Source organism: Betta splendens, chromosome 7 (assembly GCF_900634795.4).
Source record: "Betta splendens chromosome 7, fBetSpl5.4, whole genome shotgun sequence".
Classification (NCBI taxonomy): domain Eukaryota; kingdom Metazoa; phylum Chordata; class Actinopteri; order Anabantiformes; family Osphronemidae; genus Betta; species Betta splendens.
In genome coordinates this window covers 407739-428294 of record NC_040887.2, presented here as the reverse complement: position 1 = coordinate 428294, position 20556 = coordinate 407739, and the positions used below count along the sequence as shown (strand labels likewise).

At 47.4% G+C, this 20556-nt stretch overlaps 1 protein-coding gene across 22 annotated transcripts in view; it reads right to left on the bottom strand.

Moving 5' to 3' along the window:
• Positions 1 to 20105, bottom strand: part of magixa (MAGI family member, X-linked a) — a 29157-nt gene extending 9052 nt beyond the window's left edge. Inside the window, exons 1-22 of one of the 22 annotated variants that reach the window (XM_029155689.3) lie at positions 19748 to 20105; positions 13276 to 13327; positions 13163 to 13199; positions 12962 to 13036; positions 12677 to 12793; positions 12081 to 12200; positions 11035 to 11208; positions 10670 to 10829; positions 9798 to 9868; positions 8870 to 9037; positions 7919 to 8088; positions 7742 to 7832; positions 6809 to 6983; positions 6048 to 6669; positions 5858 to 5921; positions 5583 to 5786; positions 5202 to 5477; positions 4459 to 4626; positions 2058 to 2252; positions 1902 to 1975; positions 918 to 1064; positions 444 to 582 (exon numbers count right to left, since the gene is read on the bottom strand). In XM_029155689.3, the coding sequence (XP_029011522.1) occupies positions 444 to 582; positions 918 to 1064; positions 1902 to 1975; positions 2058 to 2252; positions 4459 to 4626; positions 5202 to 5477; positions 5583 to 5786; positions 5858 to 5921; positions 6048 to 6669; positions 6809 to 6983; positions 7742 to 7832; positions 7919 to 8088; positions 8870 to 9037; positions 9798 to 9868; positions 10670 to 10829; positions 11035 to 11208; positions 12081 to 12200; positions 12677 to 12793; positions 12962 to 13036; positions 13163 to 13199; positions 13276 to 13317 (3289 nt within the window). In that variant the 5' untranslated portion in view covers positions 13318 to 13327; positions 19748 to 20105. Of the gene's footprint in view, positions 1 to 443; positions 769 to 917; positions 1065 to 1901; positions 1976 to 2057; positions 2253 to 4458; positions 4627 to 5201; positions 5478 to 5582; positions 5787 to 5857; positions 5922 to 6047; positions 6670 to 6808; positions 6984 to 7741; positions 7833 to 7918; positions 8089 to 8869; positions 9038 to 9797; positions 9869 to 10669; positions 10830 to 11034; positions 11209 to 12080; positions 12201 to 12676; positions 12794 to 12961; positions 13200 to 13275; positions 13328 to 13489; positions 13870 to 13894; positions 15810 to 16825; positions 17479 to 18391; positions 19271 to 19747 lie in introns of those variants that run through there. The other 21 variants (XM_029155685.3, XM_041071443.2, XM_029155686.3 and 18 more) reach the window with 21 other exon arrangements.
• Positions 20106 to 20556: the final 451 nt, after the last annotated feature.

Below are 20556 nucleotides of genomic sequence, written 5' to 3'. Positions count from 1 at the left end.
TTTTTATAATAAATCACACAAAAGACAACTCTCTCATCTGCCTCTACCACACCGTCTGCATTGCAGGTGACCTGACCCATCCAGTACGCAGCTTCTTTAGTCTGCTGCCACCAGGAAGGAGACTTTACAGTCTTCGGGCCAGGACCAGCAGACTCAGGAACAGTTATGTATTATGCTGTCAGGAAACTGTACTCTCTTCCAAACCTGATCCTCCTCCTCTTTTCTTATTTATATTTTTCTTCTATTTTTAGTATCACTGTGTTCTTACGTTGTTTTTATGCTGGGGGTATGAGAGTAACGTAATTTTAGTTCTCTGTATTTCCAAACATAGAGAAGAAATTGACATTAGTTGACTTAGACTTTAAATGACTTTGGGGTGTGTTGAGCTGTGCTCAGGTATATTCAAGTGTCTTGAGGTGTGCTGAGGTGTGTTCAAGTCTCACCATAGTCGGGCACGTATCCGTTTCCTTTCTTGAGGACCAGGTGGATTTGGTGTCCTCCTCTTCTGATCTGTTCCACGGCCTGACTGTGAGTCATTCCCTTCGTACTGTCTCCGTTTATCTCCACCAGCTGATCCGACACCTGCCAGCACAAGTGCAACTTTATCATTCACCAAAGACAGAACGTCTGTTTTTATGAAAATGAGCTGTGCCTATAAATTAAGCTTTATCTGCTCAAACTAATGACTCGGATCCCAATCTGACTAGCAGCCAGTAGGGGGCAATGTGTGTGAATCCCAACCAGCTTGCCACGTTCATTCTGCCTCGACTGGACAAGACAAACAAAGAAAAGCACAGTGAGTTGTGAGGAAGGAAAGTGCAGAACCTACATGATTTTTATGAGATTTACCATCAACTTTGAAATACTGTAACTGGCTCCTGGTCGATGAACTCAAGTTGTGAGCAGAGGGTCTTTACCTGCATCCTGCTGCTGCGCTGGGCTGGCCCCCCCTCCATTAGGCCCAGGACATACAGGCCCATGTTGTACTCGCTGCCCCCCCTCAGAGAGAAACCGAACCCAGTAGGACCTCGTTCCAGATCCACACTGTAGAACTTGGACTCATCCTAGGAGACAGCACACGATCCTGCTAGTTCTGATTTACTACACATAGAACATTATATCAAGGAACTCGTGCAACACTGCAGTTATCAGCCTCATCACTGAGGATGATGACGCAGAGTACAAAGTACTGGCACAGAACTTCATGAACTGGTGTCAGCAGAACCACTTCCTGATGAACACGGGGAAAACCAAGGAGATGGTGGTAGATTTCCATAGATGTCAGTCCATCCCTCTCTCCCCACTAGTGAATATCCAAATTATGAATATTCAGAGGGTGGAATGTTACAGGTACCTGGGTGTTCAACTGAACACCAAACTAGACTGGACTAACAACACAGACACACTGTACAGGAAGGGCCAGAGCAGACTCTATCTCCTAAGGAGGCTGAGGTTGTTTGGAGTAAAGTGGACACTCCTTTAGACCTTCTATGACTCTGTGGTGGCATCAGCAATCCTGTTCGGTGTGATCTGCTGGAGCAGCAGCATCACAGTGATGACAGGAAGAGACTGGACAAGTTCATTAAGAAGTCCAGCTCTGTCCTGCGCTGTCCTCTGGAGTCAGTGAGAGAGGTGGGAGACAGAAGGGTTCTGGCAAAATTTAAATCTATTCTGGACTACAAGTCTCACCCACTACAGGACACACTGTCTGCTCTGGAGAGCAGATTCAGTGACAAACTGATCCACCCTGGTCTACTACGTGAATGTGATGAATATCCTGTTTCCTCTGTTTGTGCTCTTCAGTTGTTGAAGGAACCTCCCACAAATACAAAGACTGGCAACATGCTGTTACTGGTGCTATTAGTGAAAAGACACATTTGATAAATGGCAGTGACAATGACCTTTGACCTCCCTCCTTCCTTTACCAATCGACCGTTGACATCCAGGTCGGCTCCTGCTGACAGGGAGCAGTCATCTGAAGAGAGAATGGCAAAGAAGGAACCGTGATGTATACAGTTTAGTCACAGAGTATCAGTCAGCATCTGTGTGGGACGTACGGTGTCTGGGCGTAATGCTCAATCTCAGCGTGTTCCCGGCTCTTCTCAGGATCTGGGCCAGGTCTCGGTGCTGCAGGCCTACGACCGGCCGCCCTTCCACCGCTTCCAGATGGTCTCCAGGCTGAAGCTGTCCACTGCGAGCTGCTGGGCTACCGCGGCGCACAGTCACAAAGCGGTGGGACATAAGGGACGGGGCTGCCGAGAGACCAGGTCGCACGGTCAGACAGCAGCCAATCAAACAGCAGAACATCTTACTAAGCCTGTTTGGGCTTAGTAAGATGATCTCCATCTTTATTCAGATTCAGATTCAGATTACGTTTGTCAACAGAGCTAATATAAGTGATTGATACTTGAAGTTCACTTGAAGTTCACTTTGTGGCTGATACTGTACATATGAACTAGTTCTGGGCACGTTAACATGGTAATAGCATGTTAACACAGCTGCAGCACTCACTTAACTGAAACCGATTAGAATAAAGGTGTCTTACGTGGACATTATGAATTTAAATCTCTTCCGAATAGCGGAGTTTGTCCTGTAGATGTTTTGATGATTTGATGATTTTATTTGTTAATGTTGTTAGAGTGCCTTTCATCCATCTAGAACTGACTGCAAGTCTTATTTATTGCACCTGACAAAAAGATCGCATCAATCAGACAACACCTTGGTCTACTTCTATTCAGCAAAGCCTCAGACACTTGGATGTTGTGTTTGACCAGTCTATGTCTCTCGATCTTCACAAAAGACACCTAGTCAAAAACTGTTTTCATCATTTCAGAAAAATGTCTAAATTAGGTAAAATTTTATTAAAGGCGGATCTGGTAATGATTTTTTATGCTTTTATTTCTTCACTTATAGATTATTGTAACTCAGGTTTATTAGTTGTAATATGTAAGTCAACTTTAGATTGACTGCAGACTGTCCAGAATGCTACAGCAAGGCTTTTTAACAGGATTCCTAGAACAGCCAATATCACTCCGGTTTTAAAATCACTTCACTGACTACCGATCAAGTCCAGAATTTATTTTAACATTTTGATTATTACGCGAACAGGCTTCTCAATATATGAAAGACCTATTGACCCCATACTCCTAAAACTGTGCTCTGTGCTCCTCAAATTACTCCATCCAACCATACAGTAAGGACTCGGAGGGACCTGTCTTTTCAGGCTGTAGCTCCTAGATTGTGGAATGCTTTGCCCCTCTCACTGCGCACGGCTGAATCTGTTGATGGTTTTAAAAATCAGCCAAAGACACATTTATTTAGTCATTTTAGTTGACAGAGCTTTTAGGTTTTACCTGTTTTATGATTTTTTTATTTTGTTACTGTATTATTTCTGTTATTTGAATGAGCATTTAGGTCTTTGTTTTATTATTTTTTGTGTCTGTGGTATCACTATTTAATCCTATATCATTGCACCTTTTGAAGCACTTTGTCATTCTGTGAAAGTGCTACGGTATATATAAAGAGTTTACTTACTAATTTCCTTTCTATTTGTGAAAGCAATCATAAGTTTTTAGGATTAATAACATTTTTTTTGAATCTTGAAACATTATTGTTATCCTCTTCATCCAGAGTTCACTTTGTTAAGGGTTGATTGGTACGAATATGAAGCCACAGCTGGAAACAGATGGCACATCTGAGGCCAGGCAGACAGAGCTTCATTAGTCAGCAGCACTGTGCCGCGTCCTTGAGCTTTAAGGTTACATAACACACAGCAGAATACACAAGATGCTTGTTGGTTGTGTAACAGTCACATCTGGACCAGAGTTTACAGAGAATGTTAGGCGTAGCTACGTTTAAGCTAAAGGTTTCGCACCTGTTCAGAGGCTTCCAACAATCATTAATAACAACAAGTATTTGTTTAGGTTCTGAAAGCAGTGGCAGCGTGTGGAGCAGATTAATAGTTCCTAAAACAGATGAATATTGAATATGTTCACAAAACTACACAACACCAAGAAACCATAGAGATCACACACACACACACACACACACACACACACACACACACACACACACACACACACACACACACACACACACACACACACACACACACACACACACACACACACACACACACACACACACACACACACACACAGAAGGACCTCCATTGAAATAATGCCTTCGCTATCTCTTACCCTAACCAACACAACACACCTCTTGCTTTAATCCGGACCAAAACTCAGTTCTGATTTAAGGGACCATATCCCTTAAATCATATCTTAACCCTCGAACAGGCCTTCAAAGAAGTGAGTACCGGCCAAAATGTCCTCACTTTTGGTAGGAAAAGACGTTTTGTGGTTCCCACCTTGATGCAAGGTGCATCCCCCCCCACACACACACGCAATAGTTTGTTGTGAGCATGGGCCTGTTCTGTCCCGTATCAGTCAGACTTACGTTTGGAGTCCTTGACAGCTTTCAGAGCCAACTGCAGTCGCTCCAACATGATGAACAGTCCAGACGTGAACCAACTACTGCATCGTCTGAGCTTGTTCTGTGTGTCTGTGCGAGGCAGGTTGTGAGCCTGATAACGGCCGGGCGAGTATGAGCAGTAGAGGCGGAGAGCTGTCAGGAGGGGAGGGAGGTGGGAGGGAGCTCAGCATACACATTATTATGTCTGAGGCCTCGCTGTTCCTTCCAAATGAATGCAGCTAAATTCATTGGGCAAACACACAGAGGCTAAGGTGCTGCTGGATTACACCACAGACTCAGTAGAAATGTATGTGAATGCATTTACTGCAGTAAAGCAGTAGTAAAGCAGTGGGGAGCTGGCAGTTCCCCTCAAAGGCTGCAGCGCTCATTATCGCCAGCACATAGCTCCCGAACAACAAAGAGTGACTGTCCACAGAGAAGTGAAGCCCATGGAGGGAAAAGGTCAACCAAGCAAGCTCGTGATCATTACATCAGCAACGGTTATAGCAAAGGTCCTCATTTGAACAGTGAGCTTGAAGCCTGGGTGTAGGACACACTGCCTTAGCTAAAGATTAGATGAAGGTGATTCTTCCAACAAATCAATCCATCAAGTCAATAAAGTGATATGATTTAAAATTGTTACATATTAATCAAACTTCATACTCCTGATTAATGCATCGAATACATCCAACAAGCAGCAGCATCTGCGAGGTGGAGGATTCACTTACCGCTGGTCACTTCCTGAGAGGCGATCACAAATCCAAAGCCTTCGCCCGGCCGCCTCCTCAGCTCCACCTCCACTGACTTCACTCCACCACCTCTTGTGTCCTTCACAGCTGTCCCACAGCCCTCTCTGACAGGATGAGTCCCACCAGCGCATTCCTTTACTCCCCGCAAATCACGTGGCTCTAATGTCAGTGTTACAGGAACTGAGTCCAGGAAGCTGGTACTCTGAATGAGGGTAGAGACTGGGGGTCCATCAGGCGTCTTGACAGGAGAGGCCCCTGGAAACAAAAATCAATCAGACTAATTACTTTTGGGAACTGCTGCTTTGTTCATGGGCATACAGCATCATGTCGGCATGCATTTACTGTGGTGGGTCCCTGAACCTGTTAAGTGGCTCTCCTGGGGACTTTCTGAGGCCAAGCCAGTCTGGTTGAGTGGGGGGATGCCCCCCACCAAGGCACCTGTGGATGGAGAAGGCAAGTTGGCTGCAGCTGAGGAGTGTGAGTAGGAGGGGTTGGTCAGGCCACGAGAGGAGGGGAGGGACTTGTAGAAATTGGGGGTAATGACTGGCGACATGACAGGGCCTGCTGACAGAGACAGTTTTATATGTGAAGGCAGCACATAACAACTGTAACATTGCTCATGAAATAATTCCTACCTGCTCTATAGACTAACAGTACGACCTCTGCCTGTTTGGTGTGTTCCCGGAGAACCCTCTGGACCTGAGGACAGGAATATAACTTATACTATTGGTTATTTGGCATCCAGGTCACTGTGCGTCCATGTCAGGAAGAACCAGGTCAGGAGCCATCCCTCATCTGACCAGGGCAGAGGTTTGTCATGTTTACCTGGGACAAGCTGAGACTTTGTACATCTGCTCCATTGATCTTCATTATAGTGTCACCTGGCTGCAGTGAGGGGCATTGTCTTTGATCCCAGACCCGCCTCACCACTGCCAGCTGGCCTCCTTGCCCCCCAGCTGTCATGCTAAATCCAAGCCCTCCACCATCATTCCGACCAAGGGCCACTGGCACAAGTTCACCATCAGGAGGTGACATGGGTAACCCCGGCCCCAAGGGGAGCACCAGGCCGGGGTTTCCTCTGGAAGCTAGGGAGGGGGCCTGGTGGTTGGCTGGACATCCATTAAAGCCACAGGAGGGGACATCTCTGGGTGGTGTCATAGCAGGAGCTTTCTGGGGAATAGCTGGAACTCCTGGAGATGCAGAGGAGGGATGGGGCTTGTCTGCGCTGGTGTGGCTGCTGGAGTTCTGAATGAGACTTGTCTCAGGTTCAGAGACAGGCAGTTTGGATAGAGTGTGGGAGGATGAGGAGTTGAAGGGGAGCGTAGCTGATGAAATGGGGAGAGTGGATGTAGACAGATCACTCTCTGAAGACTTAGAGTTCTGGTGGTGCAGGAGCGAGGAGGAGGAGAAAGCAGGGAGGGTGCTGCTGTTGTAACGAATCAAATACCTGAGGAGAAGAGAACAGACAAAAGATTTAGGTCTTCGTGGCTGGAGAAGAGGCAGTCTAATCAGAACAGATCATTACTCTATAATTAGAGGTGCCTCTCCCTTGGAGCGGTGTTTGGTTGAGCTATGGTAACACCAACCTTCGAGATTCAGTGCTGGACTGACCACCATCAGAGTCACTGTGATTGGTCGTAGCTCTGTCTAAAGGGGGCTGTGGACCCAGAGGGTCTGAGGCCGAAGATGTGGGTGTGGATGGGCCTGTCATCCCATTTGTCATTTGCTGAGCAGCATTAGAGGTGGGCATCTGGTCGGGCCCTGGGACAGGCCGAGGGACACAAAGCATCATTTTGAAAGTATTTATTTTGTCAGAGTGATATCAGAAGAACATGAGAGTTCAGTTACAGATTGTTATCAACAATGAGATAAAACCAGAATATCTATGTTCTGTCTAAGGTAAAAGGTAACCCCCAACATACAGGCTGTCCCATGTTTTCAGAGGAAATCGGAATGAGATGCATACGTGTATAACCACCATAATTTCCAGACTATAAGCCGTTAGACAATGCAGCTAATTTGTGAATTTCTACTGGCTTTCGAGCTTCATGCTGCCGAATTTACTGGTAGCCTCATCACGTCAGACCAATAAACATACTGAACAGGTAACAGTGGACCAATGAGACTGTTTTGAGCAAGAGGAAGATGAAGATTGTGATTTATGACTTTTCTGGTACGCTCCTGTATTTTTTATTTGTTTTAACTATCAGTGTTACAGGCACTGTACGGAAAAAAGCATTTGCTTAATTAAAAGTTACAAAAAAGTTTCTGTGTCAAATCTTTCTGTATCTCGCGTTATAACAGTATCACTAATAGTCTCTCACGTTACAACATGGACACCTGCAGCTTATAGACAGGTGTGGCCTATATATGTACAAATTCTTTTTCCTATTCAAACCTATTAGATGCAGCTTATATTCAGGTGTGCTCAATAGTCCAGAAATTATAGTACTTAAAACTTGTCTTGCTTTTTTAATATTTATTATATATTTGCTAACGCAAAGAGCTTCGACTCTGACCTAGTGAGCTGCCGTTGGCCTCCATTGTTTGGCTGTAAGTGAGATGTGTCAGGCCTTGGTTCAGGTTGAATGTCTCACTGGAGATCGGTGGCTGTTGGAAGTTTAGATGCAGGGTAGTGATTTAAAAAAAATCACATAAGTCTTTAACTTGTATAGTCACATGAGCTGTTGCTGTACCTTCTCCAGGCTCTGTTTGGGACAGCCATCAGGGTTGTAGAGCATTGGGTAGCCTCTCCGTAGTACCACGTCCACGCTCTGACCCATTGGCACAGACTTTAGCATCTCCACCACCTCTTTATGAGAGCGTCCCAACACGCAGGAGTTGTTGATATAAACCAGGATGTCAGCTGCAGGACCATAGACCAGGACACAATGAGTTTGACAGGAACCAGTTGTATTAGTGCAGCAGAGCTGAGCTTGGAATTGCTACATGGCAAACAGTCCCACCAAGCAGCACTGTCGCCTCACAGCTAGAAGGTCCTGGGTTCAATTCCCGAAGGCGGACCGGGTGCATGTTCCCCCCTTGTTCGCGTGGGTTCACTCCGGGTTTTCCGGTCCAAAAACATGCGTTAGACTTATTGGTCACTGTAAAATTGCCCGTAGATGTGGGTGTGAATGGTTGTGGCCCTGTGATGGACTGGCGACCTGTCCAGGGTGTACCCTGCCCATAGGCAACTAGCTTAGACAAAGAGAGGGGGCAGTAGTGCTCATGTAGCATCAACTACATCATACAGTACGTGAGTTTGTATTCAGTGGCTATTCGGTCACTGTGGATTAGTTGTAGATCACATGATTATGGTCCTGAGAAAAATAAGCCTGAAAAAACAAAAGTGCAACAACCCAGTGCAAGAACCCAGGATAGTTTAAACAGACTCAGATTCAGGCCTTTATTCTTTCTTGGCCAACAACATAATCGCTGCCCGCTGACTGGATTCCTGGTCAGGGCTGAGAGGTTTATTGGTGCTGATGGTTCACAGTTAAACTGCTTATATTTAACTAAACAGGGATAATGCCAAAGACTTAATCAGTTTCCTTTAGACAGACAGTAAGAGCTGAAGCTTGTCTGACACACGCTGGCGGCAGTTGCATCAGCAGTAGTGGTACAATCAGTAGAAACAGCAGTGGTACCTGTGTTAAGGGCTGCAGGTCCTCCAGGTGTGACGCTGTACACCTGAAGAAACTCTCTGGGGCGACTTCCTCCCACAATATTAAAGCCAAATCCTCGAGGACCTTTAGAGAGGCAAGTGTGAACGGAGTAACCCTTCAGCTGGCTGGGCTGCTCTGTAAAATCTGGGACTGAAACAGGGGAGGACACGGCACCGGGTCAGCATCAGGGGCCCAAAAGCTGTCAGTGACAGCTCACATCTGAAGTTTGGTGTATTTTCATAAGGATAGGGATGGACATTAAAAAAAACCCAGAAAACCTACCAACATTCAACAAGCACATGTGCTGGTACCAAAGCGTGACACAGTATTCTCGAACCCCAGGAAGTCACGAACTGTATGCAGCCACCAGACAGTAGTGGATGCCTGTCAAGGCCCACACGCTAAATCAGTCTATTGTCTTGTTATTATAACTACTTGGCCAGATCTGTCTAATGTAGCTCTCCACCATCTCCACTAAACCTCTTTAGGTCATAATATTAAAATCAATTGCTTTTGATTCTGACACCTTGATGAGTCCAGGTATGTCTCACTTACATAGTTTAGATGTTCTGCTTCTGCAAGGTCAGTCCCTCAAAGCTTCATGTGACTGTCGTCACAGACAGTCTTCTACTCAGCTCCACAGAAATCTGGCTAAAGTCACGAAACGCGCTGACTGTAACTACTCTGTGTCTGTATTGCCCCCTGCTGGTCAAACCAGGAACGAACAGTACGTCTGTCCAATTGTTAACAAATGCCTAAAGTCAGACTAGGACACTTTAAATTGACAGTGACAAATTACAAGCAAATTAAATATTTATAATTCTTTGACTCTAATATATAAACATATAATGTCTAATTTACTCATCTCAAATAAAATAACATTATTATAAATGATTTCAACTGGACTTACGTTCGATGCAGGAAGGTGTCTCTTTGCCTTGTGTGCGAGGATCCAGCCAGCTGGTTGTCTTGTTGTTATGACTGACAGAGAGACATTATCATCATCATCAGCATCGGTTTTAATAAAACCTAGAATGTTAAAGCAGCATCCACAACAAATCCTTGGCAACATAGGCCCAATGAATTTCCTGCTTCTGAAAATCCTCTGATAAAGTCCATCATCTGCTTAGTGACTGGGCAGCTCCACATGCTCCTGTATCTCACCCCAGGCAAGTGTCTGTTGTCTGGATGAAGCCCAGAGAGGTGTTGTGCCAGCACACTGTGGGCTCAGCACTGAATTCAGCGGCTGGCCTACTAGGCCCACTGACAGGGTACTGTACGTGGAACGCTGGTTTCCTGACTGAGCATGAGTGTTGGGCAGGAGCTGTCTAGAAGAGTGCAGTCCTAGGAACAGCTAAGCTCCCAAGATTCTGGTAGAGGACCTGAGCTTGTAGTAATATGTATATGTACACGTACACACACACACACACACACACACACACACACACACACACACACACACACACACACACACACACACACACACACACACACACACACACACACACACACACACACACACACACACACACGGACCTCCATTGAAATAATGCCTTCGCTATTTCAATACTCCTAACCAACACAACACACCTCTTGCTTTAATCCGGAACAAAACTCACAAGCGTGTATATATTTAATTTAATTGCATTATTTCATATACATTCTTAAAATGACAATAAAGGCTGTTCTACTCCATCCGAGTCATGTGCACAGCCCACCTACCCATGGCACTAACACCAGCTTATGTTGGTGGCAGACAGGTGGACTAACACAGACACTCACTTGATGTAGTACGGCTCCCCCGAGTCACTGAAGGCCAGCTCCCAGTTTTCAGGGAGGGGACCTACTCCTCTTCCTGCTCGTTTGCCTTCTCCTCCGTTCCCCATTCCCTTCCTTGATTGGCTGAGAGGCAGGGTGGTGGGTGGAGCTCCAGCCAAACCTGCTAATAGAGTTCCATTTTTGTTTTGGGAATCACTGACTTATACTCAGTGATTCTAAAACTTGAGAATCAGTCTGTGTTGACTTTACACAGGTCTGAGCTGTGAACTCAGTCTGATCCAGGTTTTATTTGATAGCAGGATTTTAGGGACTTTTTATGAATTTTTTTTTAAATCCTGAAATGAAACCTGAATGGTTCATGAATGCACCTGACAGCCCGCTGTCCTCCTCACTGTTGTCTCCCTCCTCCACAGCTTTCTCTAGGTTACTCAGAGATTTGCTTCGTGTTCTGAAGTTTCTCAGCAGGTTACGGTGTTCCTGGTATGTGATTGGGGGACTTTCTGGACCAATGTGGACGGGTCGGGGAGTCCCGTAGTAGTTTCCTGCAATTTCAACACAAAGCAGAAGACATTTTATTTTGATGAACTGAAGGGACAAACTGAAGGCTTCTCATTCAGGAATGTTTAGCTTTTCACAAAGCTCCTTTTTTTTCTCACATAACTCAGTTCTACAGTTTATTAGTGATGTCTACTAATGTACTACCAAACAAAATGATAACCTAGACATTCACATAGCTCCAGCTCAACAATCAGTTTAATAAATGTATATATTTAATAACACAGACATGGTTTTTAGACTCGCTCAAAGGGCCAAGTAGTTTTTCCTCTATTTTTGCAGAAATAGAGGAAAAGACAACTGAAACTTATCTGATTATTACAGTTAAGGTAAACACTGATAGATTGAACTAAACCTAAAGCGATATGAAGGGCAGACACAGATATTACAGAGACATATGAAGACATCAAATGTAACATCGAGAATAATGAGGCACACTGATATTTCTGTGTGAAGCCAGTTTCTATTTTGGTCCCTTTAATCCCATCAGATTAATGCAAGGGTAGAGGTAAAGACAGAAAGATGTGGGCCAGAGTAAGAGAAGCAGGCCTGAGGGATTACAGGCACTAAATCCCAAACGCTGTTAGAAATGTGTCTGTTACAAGAAGCAGAAGGTTTCCGTTTGCTTCCGTTCTAACTGGTCCAAAATGCTGCTGCTCGTTTTATGGTTGGAGCACCTTGGCTGCACACTACCTCCTGGTTCTGCAAATGTAGAAACAACTTTCCCCTTTCTGGGGGAATCAATAATTGTTTTAATAATTAAAGTGGACACAGAGTTTGGCAAAAGACCTGAAAATATTGGCCTCAAGTCCCGGTGTAAAAATAAGGACAAAGGAGCATTCATTCAATCAGTCTGTACCTTTGAACTTGCCGCTCTCCAGCAGAGCTCCAGACTCCTCCAGGGAGAAGAACTCCTCGATGGACACGAAGTTGTAGTCCACACCTGAGATCTCTCCATCCCGGGGCTGTCGGGTCGTGCCTGCATTTAAAACAGCCAGTTAAAACTCTTTTTATCAGCGGATGCCATGTGAGCCCTGGAGGTGGATGCATGTCTATTGAATAAATGAACATTTACTAATGATATAGTTAAGGCAGCAGAGAAGTGGAACCTTCTGACATTTACTGGCTCAATCATTTACTGAACTAACCATAAGCCTAATTTATAACTGTGGATGTGCTGGAGAAGGCTTTGCTCAGCAGTCAGACTCCGAAAATACTGGATGGTAATAAATCTTGTAACATTGCAAAAGCTAATAGAAACAATGCCATGGCGAATGCGTGCCATATTCAAAGCTAAACATGGTCCAATGAAATTTTTTTTTTTTGGTGGCGACTTTTGGGGCGGGCAATGTATAAATAACAGGTTTCTGCTCTGCCTTCATTTGTGTGCCGTGACTCTGCTGGTCTCTACCTCCCACATCCCAGCCTGACAATTTGTGCGAAGGGGGATCTTACAGGGCACAGCTCGCAGGTACAGGTTTTCCCTGATGAGCTGCTGCAGCTGACTGTCCATGGAGCCCGGTGTGAAACACTTGCTGAGGTACAACCTGAGGTCTTTACAGAGAGATGAGCCTGAGGAACACAAGCAATGGTGTCATCACCACAGTTCTGTGCTACTGTCCATTGAGGCTGCCTACCAGAACACTGCTATTAGCTCATTAGGAAGCTTAAATGGGATGCTAAACCTGACATTTCTTTACACCCTTATTAGTGTGCCTCCCTACTAAATAGCATACTCACCTGGTGTAACAGTCTTGATTCTGATTGGATGAGGACAGGAGTTGAGGACTCCTCTGACATCACCGAGCGTCATTCCTAACACAGGAGTTCCCCCGATTTCTAAGATGATATCGCCCACCACTGCCCCCCCACCGGGGGCTGCCGTGACGAATGGGAACTCACCATAATCGGCCCCGCCTCCAATGGCCAGCCCCAGCTCACCTGAATCCCCGCCCAGTGGGACAAAGCTCTCCTGTACCTGAGGATAGATGAGTGTGAGGTGGGGATCACTGTGTCACACGAGCTTCATTCCTAGTTTGAATCAGTGATGTTACCTTCGAGCGCCAGTGCAGCTTCTTCACCGTAGCTTTAGACATGGCAGCTGAGCTGCAAACAAAAGAAAACACAAACATTACTGAGAGCAAGCTTGTACTGTAGACACTGCAGTGATCTGTCATTCACCAGCAACCACCTTTTCAGAGAGAACGTTCATAGATGAGCTACGTAAGATTTGTAAGTTTTGTGAATCTTTTCGTTCTTATTTCCTACCTGGCATCATCACTGGGAAGCTCCTCAGCTCCTTCCTTCTACAATAGAAGGGCGTTCACGTTCTTAGGTCCTTCCTTTATCAATACTTGCCAAGCACATTACTACGTACGCTTTCTAACAAAAGTTCAGCCTGGAAATGCCTGAGAATCAGCCTGGAGTTTAATTAGTCTCCTAGCAACGGTAAAATTTCTTGTCTGAGTGTTTCTGATACATTTCTCTACCAGCCTCAGAAAACAGCAGATGGCTGCAGACAGCAGGGAGCCACACAACACACTTACACACACATACAGCATTTTATGTATACACAAACACACACAGGCTGCCAGACATCATACATTAAATATGGATGAGCATATGTGAAGGTGGAAGCAAAAGAAGAAACAAACAAACTATTCAAGCGTTTACCCAGACATCATGTAGAAAATATAGAAAATCTCCATCCACATCCAGGAACTCTGCCTCTACTTCCTCTCCTTCTGAGTTCGGGGACCCTGCCTCTCCATACGAGTCCAATGACCCTGCCTCTCTTGCTTTACCACCCAAATCCAAGAGCCTGCCTCTCTTGTCTCACCATCCAAGTCCAGGGACCCTGCCTCTCTTCCTCTCTTGCCTCACCATCCAGGGAACCTGCCTCTCTTGCTTCACCACCCAAATCCAAGAGCCTGCCTCTCTTATCTCACCATCCAAGTCCAAGGACCCTGCCTCTCTTGTCTCACCACCCGAGTCCAGGGACCCTGCCTCTCCTCCTCTCTTGCCTCACCATCTGAGTCCACCTTCACATATGCCCAGTTCAGGGAACCTGCATCTCTTGCTTCACCACCCGAGTCCAGGGACCCTGCCTCTCTTGTCTCACCATCCAAGTCCTGGGACCCTGTGTCTCTTGCCTCACCATTTGAGTCCAGGGACCCTGTATCTCTTGCCTCACCATTTGAGTCCAGGGACCATGCTTCTCTTCCTCTCTTGCCTCACCATCTTAGTCCAGCTTCACATATGCCCAGTTTAGGGAACCTGCATCTCTTGCTTCACCATCCCAGTCCAGGGACCCTGCCTCTCTTCCTCTTATGCCTCACCATCTGAGTCCAGGAAACGTGCCTCTCTTGCTTCGACACCCAAGTCCAGGGACCCTTCCTCTCTTGTCTCACCATCCAAGTCCAGGGACCCTGCCTCTCTTCCTCTCTTGCCTCACCATCCAGGGAACCTGCCTCTCTTGCTTCACCACCCGAGTCCAGGGACCCTGCCTCTCTTGTCTCACCATCCAAGTCCTGGGACCCTGCGTCTCTTGCCTCACAATTTGAGTCCAGGGACCCTGCCTCTCTTACTCTCTTGCCTCACCATCTGAGTCCACCTTCACATATGCCCAGTTCAGGGAACCTGCATCTCTTGCTTCACCATCCCAGTCCAGGGACGCTGCCTCTCCTGCTTCACCATCCCAGTCCAGGGACCCTGCCTCTCTTCCTCTCTTGCCTCACCATCTGAGTCCAGGAAACCTGCCTCTCTTGCTTCACCACCCGAGTCCAGGGACCCTTCCTCTCTTGTCTCACCATCCAAGTCCAGGGACCCTGCCTCTCTTGCCTCACCATCTGAGTCCAGGAACCCTGCCTCTACATCCACGTCCAGAGACTATGCCTCTCTTGCCTCACCTTCCGAGTCCATGGACCCTGCCTCTCCATCCAAGTACAGCGACGCTGCCACTCTTGCCTCACCACCCGAGTCCAGGGACCCCGCCTCTCTTGCCTCACCATCTGAGTCCAGGGACCCTGCTTCTCCATCCATGTCCAGTGACTCTGCATCCCTTGCCTCACCATCTGAGTCCAGGAACTCTGTCTCTCTTGCTTCACCATCCTAGTCCAGGGACCCTGCCTTTACTGCCTCTCCATCCCAGTCCAGAGACCCTACCTCTCTTGCTTCACCATCCCAGTCCAGGGACCCTACCTCTCTTGCTTCACCATCCATGTCCAGGGACCCTGCCTCTCTTCCTCTCTTGCCTCACCATCTGAGTCCAGGGAACCTGCCTCTCCTGCCTCACCATGTGAGTCCAGGGACCCTGCCTCTCTTTTCTCACCATCTGAGTCCAGGGACCCTGCCTCTCCATCCCAGTCCAGGGACTCTGCCTCTCTTGCCTCACTATCCCAGTCCAGGGACCCTGCCTTTCTTCCTCTCTTGCCTCACCACCCGAGTCCAGGGACCCTTCCTCTCTTGTCTCACCATCGAAGTCCAGGGACCCTGCCTCTCTTGCCTCACCATCTGAGTCCAGGAACCCTGCCTCTACATCCACGTCCAGAGACTATGCCTCTCTTGCCTCAACTTCCGAGTCCATGGACCCTGCCTCTCCATCCAAGTCCAGCGACGCTGCCACTCTTGCCTCACCACCCGAGTCCAGAGACCCTGCCTCTCTTGCCTCACCATCTGAGTCCAGGGACCCTGCTTCTCCATCCATGTCCAGTGACTCTGCATCCCTTGCCTCACCATCTGAGTCCAGGAACTCTGTCTCTCTTGCTTCACCATCCTAGTCCAGGGACCCTGCCTTTACTGCCTCTCCATCCCAGTCCAGAGACCCTACCTCTCTTGCTTCACCATCCATGTCCAGGGACCCTGCCTCTCTTGCCTTACCATCTGAGTCCAGGGAACCTGCCTCTCTTGACTCACCATCTGAGTCCAGGGAACCTGCCTCTCTTGCCTCACCATCTGAGTCCAGGTAACCTGCCTCTCTTGCCTCACCATCTGAGTCCAGGGAACCTGCCTCTCTTGCCTCACCATCTGAGTCCAGGGAACCTGCCTCTCTTGCCTCACCATCTGAGTCCAGGGAACCTGCCTCTCCTGCCTCACCATCTGAGTCCAGGGAACCTGCCTCTCCTGCCTCACCATCTGAGTCCAGGGAACCTGCCTCTCCTGCCTCACCATCTGAGTCCAGGGATACTGCCTCTCCTGCCTCACCATCTGAGTCCAGGGACCCTGCCTCTCCATCCCAGTCCAGGGACTCTACCTCTCTTGCCTCACTATCCCAGTCCAGGGACCCTGCCTTTCTTCCTCTCTTGCCTCTCCATCCACGTCCAGTGACTCTGCATCTCTTATTTCACCACCCGAGTCCAAGGATCGTGCCTTTCTTGCTTCACCAAGTCCAGGGACCCTGCCTCTATGATATTCAGACAGATAGTTTCCTGGAAAGGACTTGGTGATGTGGTTGACAGATGCATGTGTGAACAGCTGCTTTTAACACATCATTAGCACCTGCTTTCTCATCATCTCTTTGTCCTCACTTCCTGCTGGTTGCCTCATTTACTTTAGTTGTTTGTGCGTCAAAATACAAGCCTTAGTGTGAGTCAGTGTGTGAGGTACCTATGCCAATAATTCCTGGCTGGTTCCCTTGCCACGCCCCTTTCTGATAAGGCTGGTCAGAGTTTGAAGCTGATTCAATCCGTGTGTTCCAAGAAGTGAACTGTGGAGCGTGTTGAAGCATTGTGGGCAAAACACGCCTTCATGAGCCACAAATGCATTGAAGTGTTTCATTATTGGCAGCAGCAGTTTTCATGTCCAGAAGCTGTCAGTTCACCAGTAGACAAGCTTCACGTGTTTACGCTTTGGGCTTAGTGTCCTTAGTCGAGGTCATAAAATATAAGAGGCTGTGGGGCCAGTTCAGGAGCATCCAGATGTTGGAGACAATGCTGTGGGTGGTGGAGGTGGAGGTGGAGAAAGAGCCACATTAACTAATTAAAGAGACCAAAAGATTAATGCGTGTCCTCTGAGACTGATTGTCAGTAAGTGGTTTGCCTCAGCAGGTCAGATGTAGGTCACGTAATCTTCCTGCAGCCTTGCTTTGCTTGTTTTGCTGCATGGGGCCTATTCTTCATCCTGTGTGTGCAGATTCGTGCTTGGATGCTGACTGACAGTGACTGACGTCTCTAATGAGGCTGCAGATCTTCATCCTGGATTTTGACATTCAAGCACAGACTAGCATACAGAAGAAGAACTTGATGAGAGAATTTTTATCCTGAACATCTGTAACGTCTCAGTTGACTGTTAAGAAATAGAAAAAACAACAAAAACTGAGCTGGGTGGGATGTTTTAAAGCATGCAGCCTCCTCCTGTCACATCAAACAAGCGGCATCACCTCCAGACTACAGCTCACATCTCAAACATTTACAGTAAAAGTATGAGCTAAACTCTATGCTCCACGAAGAGCTGTAGTTAACATCAAAGAGAGTTGGGAGCATTTAGCAACCACTAACGCTGTGTTGGATGAAAAAGAAACACACAAGACTTTGTCATAACCTAATTTATGCCACAGGGTTTGTTCATTTGAGGTCAATCCCCCACTTTGCTTCTCTAACTCTGTTCTGATTGGTCAGAGCGTAGAAGTCATCCTGTGGGAGACGTATTTCATCTACAAGCCGAGTTTGGCTGAGGATATGGTTAGTAGCTGCTGTTGGAGCTGGAACACACCACTACAGGTTTCCACAATGGTTGAGCTTGTTCGCCTCACACTGTTCAGTAAAGCGTGAATGTAGGATCCATTCGGTCAGACAATCAGAGAAAAGGACTGCGATGGCCTGTCTCCTTTTACTAAGCTGAGCGGTGAATCGTGGCTCATTAATGATGACAGGCAGGATTTTTAAATGGCCTCAGCTGGTTGACCATCGGACAGAACAACCAACACTCATGAAAGCATAGAAAAGAGACTTGGCCCTGTATCAAGCGGTTCTGGACTGCAATAACTGAAGTTAGGACCTGACACACAAATGAAGGGGTCAGGGGTCACTGAAAGAGCATGTGTTGCCATGATGATAACGGTGGAGGACGAAGGCCAGCTCTGGGCTGTTGTTGCGTGTGTGGTAAGTCTGCCAATAAGTTTGCAGACAAACTCAGCAATTATGATTCCAGTTCAGCGCCAGATTGCAGACTCACCGGCAGGGTGGAAGGAGACTGGTTTACTCCTTCTGTTTGTTCCTTTCTCCAGATTTCATCCAGAGTCCTCAACCAACACAGACAAAGGGGAGTTTCTCATTGATTGTACACAGTCTTGAGGTCCAGATGCTCTACATGTAAGCATCATACCACCTAAAAAAACTAAAAAGTTGTCAGCTCTAGAAAACAGTAATCAGCTGATCAGAGCGGCGCCGCTGAGTACGTAAGACTGCAGAAACCCAAATGCTGACCAGCACATTTTCCTGAGAGGCTTGTCACACTGACCAGGAGCAGCAATGTTTAGACACTTCCTGCATTCCTCTTCTTTTCAGGTTTCCAGACTGTTCTTTGCTCGGATTTCTGCCTCTTGGGCTGTTTGTCACTGTTGCTCTTAGGCAGCAACGTTGGCAGGTTAGAACCGTTGTGAGAGGTTGTTCTGAGGCCCAATGAAGCAGCAGCTCCTGAACCTGTGGCGTCATCAACTTGTTACTTGAGTAGTTGTGATGAGGAGCTTTGTGATCTTTCTGTAATTTTCCTCTAACCGTTGTTGTGTAATAAGGATTTCTAATCTGTGACTTGCTGCTAAATATTAACCTTTGTCCTCTGACACTTTCACATTGAAATACAATGTCTACAACAATCCCAGAGTTTGGTTGTCACACTCCCAATTCCTGTTTAGGACTGTGACAACGCCAACGACAACAGGGCCTGCTCCACAGAGCTCAGAGATGTTTCCTGGCATGTGTTACTTTTGTTTAGAGCAACAGTAAAATCTGATGGTTCTATTGTAGCTGAATTCAACACTTAGCTAGTTGTCAGCGGAGCCCCCTTCTCTTCACTGCTTCATCACCAAATCATTTCCTCCTCCTCATCAAACTGCTCCTCATTCAGGCACACGCGCAGAAGCACACGCACCGCGAGTGGCGGTCCGCAGCAGCATCTTGATGCCAAAGCAGTGCAGCAGCTCCTTTTACTGTACGCACTTCATCACCTGCAACCGCCGCCTGCTCCTCCTCCTCACATCGTGTCAGACAAAGAGCAGCTCCTCTTTCATCCAGCTGTTGTCCACCATGTAAACACTCACGGTGCCACCTCCTCTGCTCTGGTCCACAGCAACTGATGCACGGTGCTGCTGAGACCTATCGCGCACCCACGCGCACGGCGTCGTTAAAGACGTGTGACCGACAGCCCGGGCAGCGTGTCTGTGGATGTGCTGACGGCGCCGTTTGCAGCTGCAGGAAAAAGCTCGCTACAAACCGGCTTTGTACACATCCGGTCAAAGCCGCCGAGAACGCGCGCGCAGTGTCTTGCGCTACAGAAGCGACGCGAACAAAGCGGAAGCCGCGGCTCCTTTACCTTCATAACGCCTGCCGCGGCGCCTCCGGTGCTGCGTGTTCAACGCTCCAATCCTCTCCTTTTAGCGCACGGATCGCTCTCTCGGTGCTGCTGCTGTGTGCGTCCGTGAATGCGCGAGGAAGAAAGCTCGTGCGCGCGTATCAGTGCGCGATGTCCACTGCAGGTAAAAATGCAAAGCGCTAAAAGGTGGATACAGGCGCGCACTCATGCGTCCACACGCACTCAGCACGTGTTTCGGTAAAACCATGTGCACGTGCGCGTGCTGTCCACAGGAAGCATAATGGAGCGTACACAGCCAGGAGTCAGGATCTCTCTACCCTCTTTCCTTTCACCCCCACCGACGTCATAAGCGAAGAGAGGAAAGCGCGTGCGTGTGATTGTATATAGGCGTGTACACATGCCAGTGTTGTAAAAGGAGGCGGGGCTATAGGGGGCCTCAGTGTGATATATGTGTGAGTGAGGGGGGTTTACTCGGGTTAAAAGGCTGACGTCAGCGAGTGTGTGTGCTGACATTTTACTACGACTGTCTCTTTACTGCCACTATGAGGACCTGTCTAACAGTGAGGACCAGTCTAACGCCGCGAGGACCTGTCTAACAGACTATCCGTCTAACACTGTGAGAACCCGTCTAACACTGGGAGGACCCTTCTAACACTGTGAAAACCTGTCTAACAGAGGATCCGTTTAACATTGTGAGAACCCATCTAACACTGTGAGAACCCGTATAAAAAATGTAAGAAACCTGTCTAAAAGAGGCCAGAGTACTTGTCTAACACTGTGAGAACCTGTCTAACAGAGGACCCGTCTAA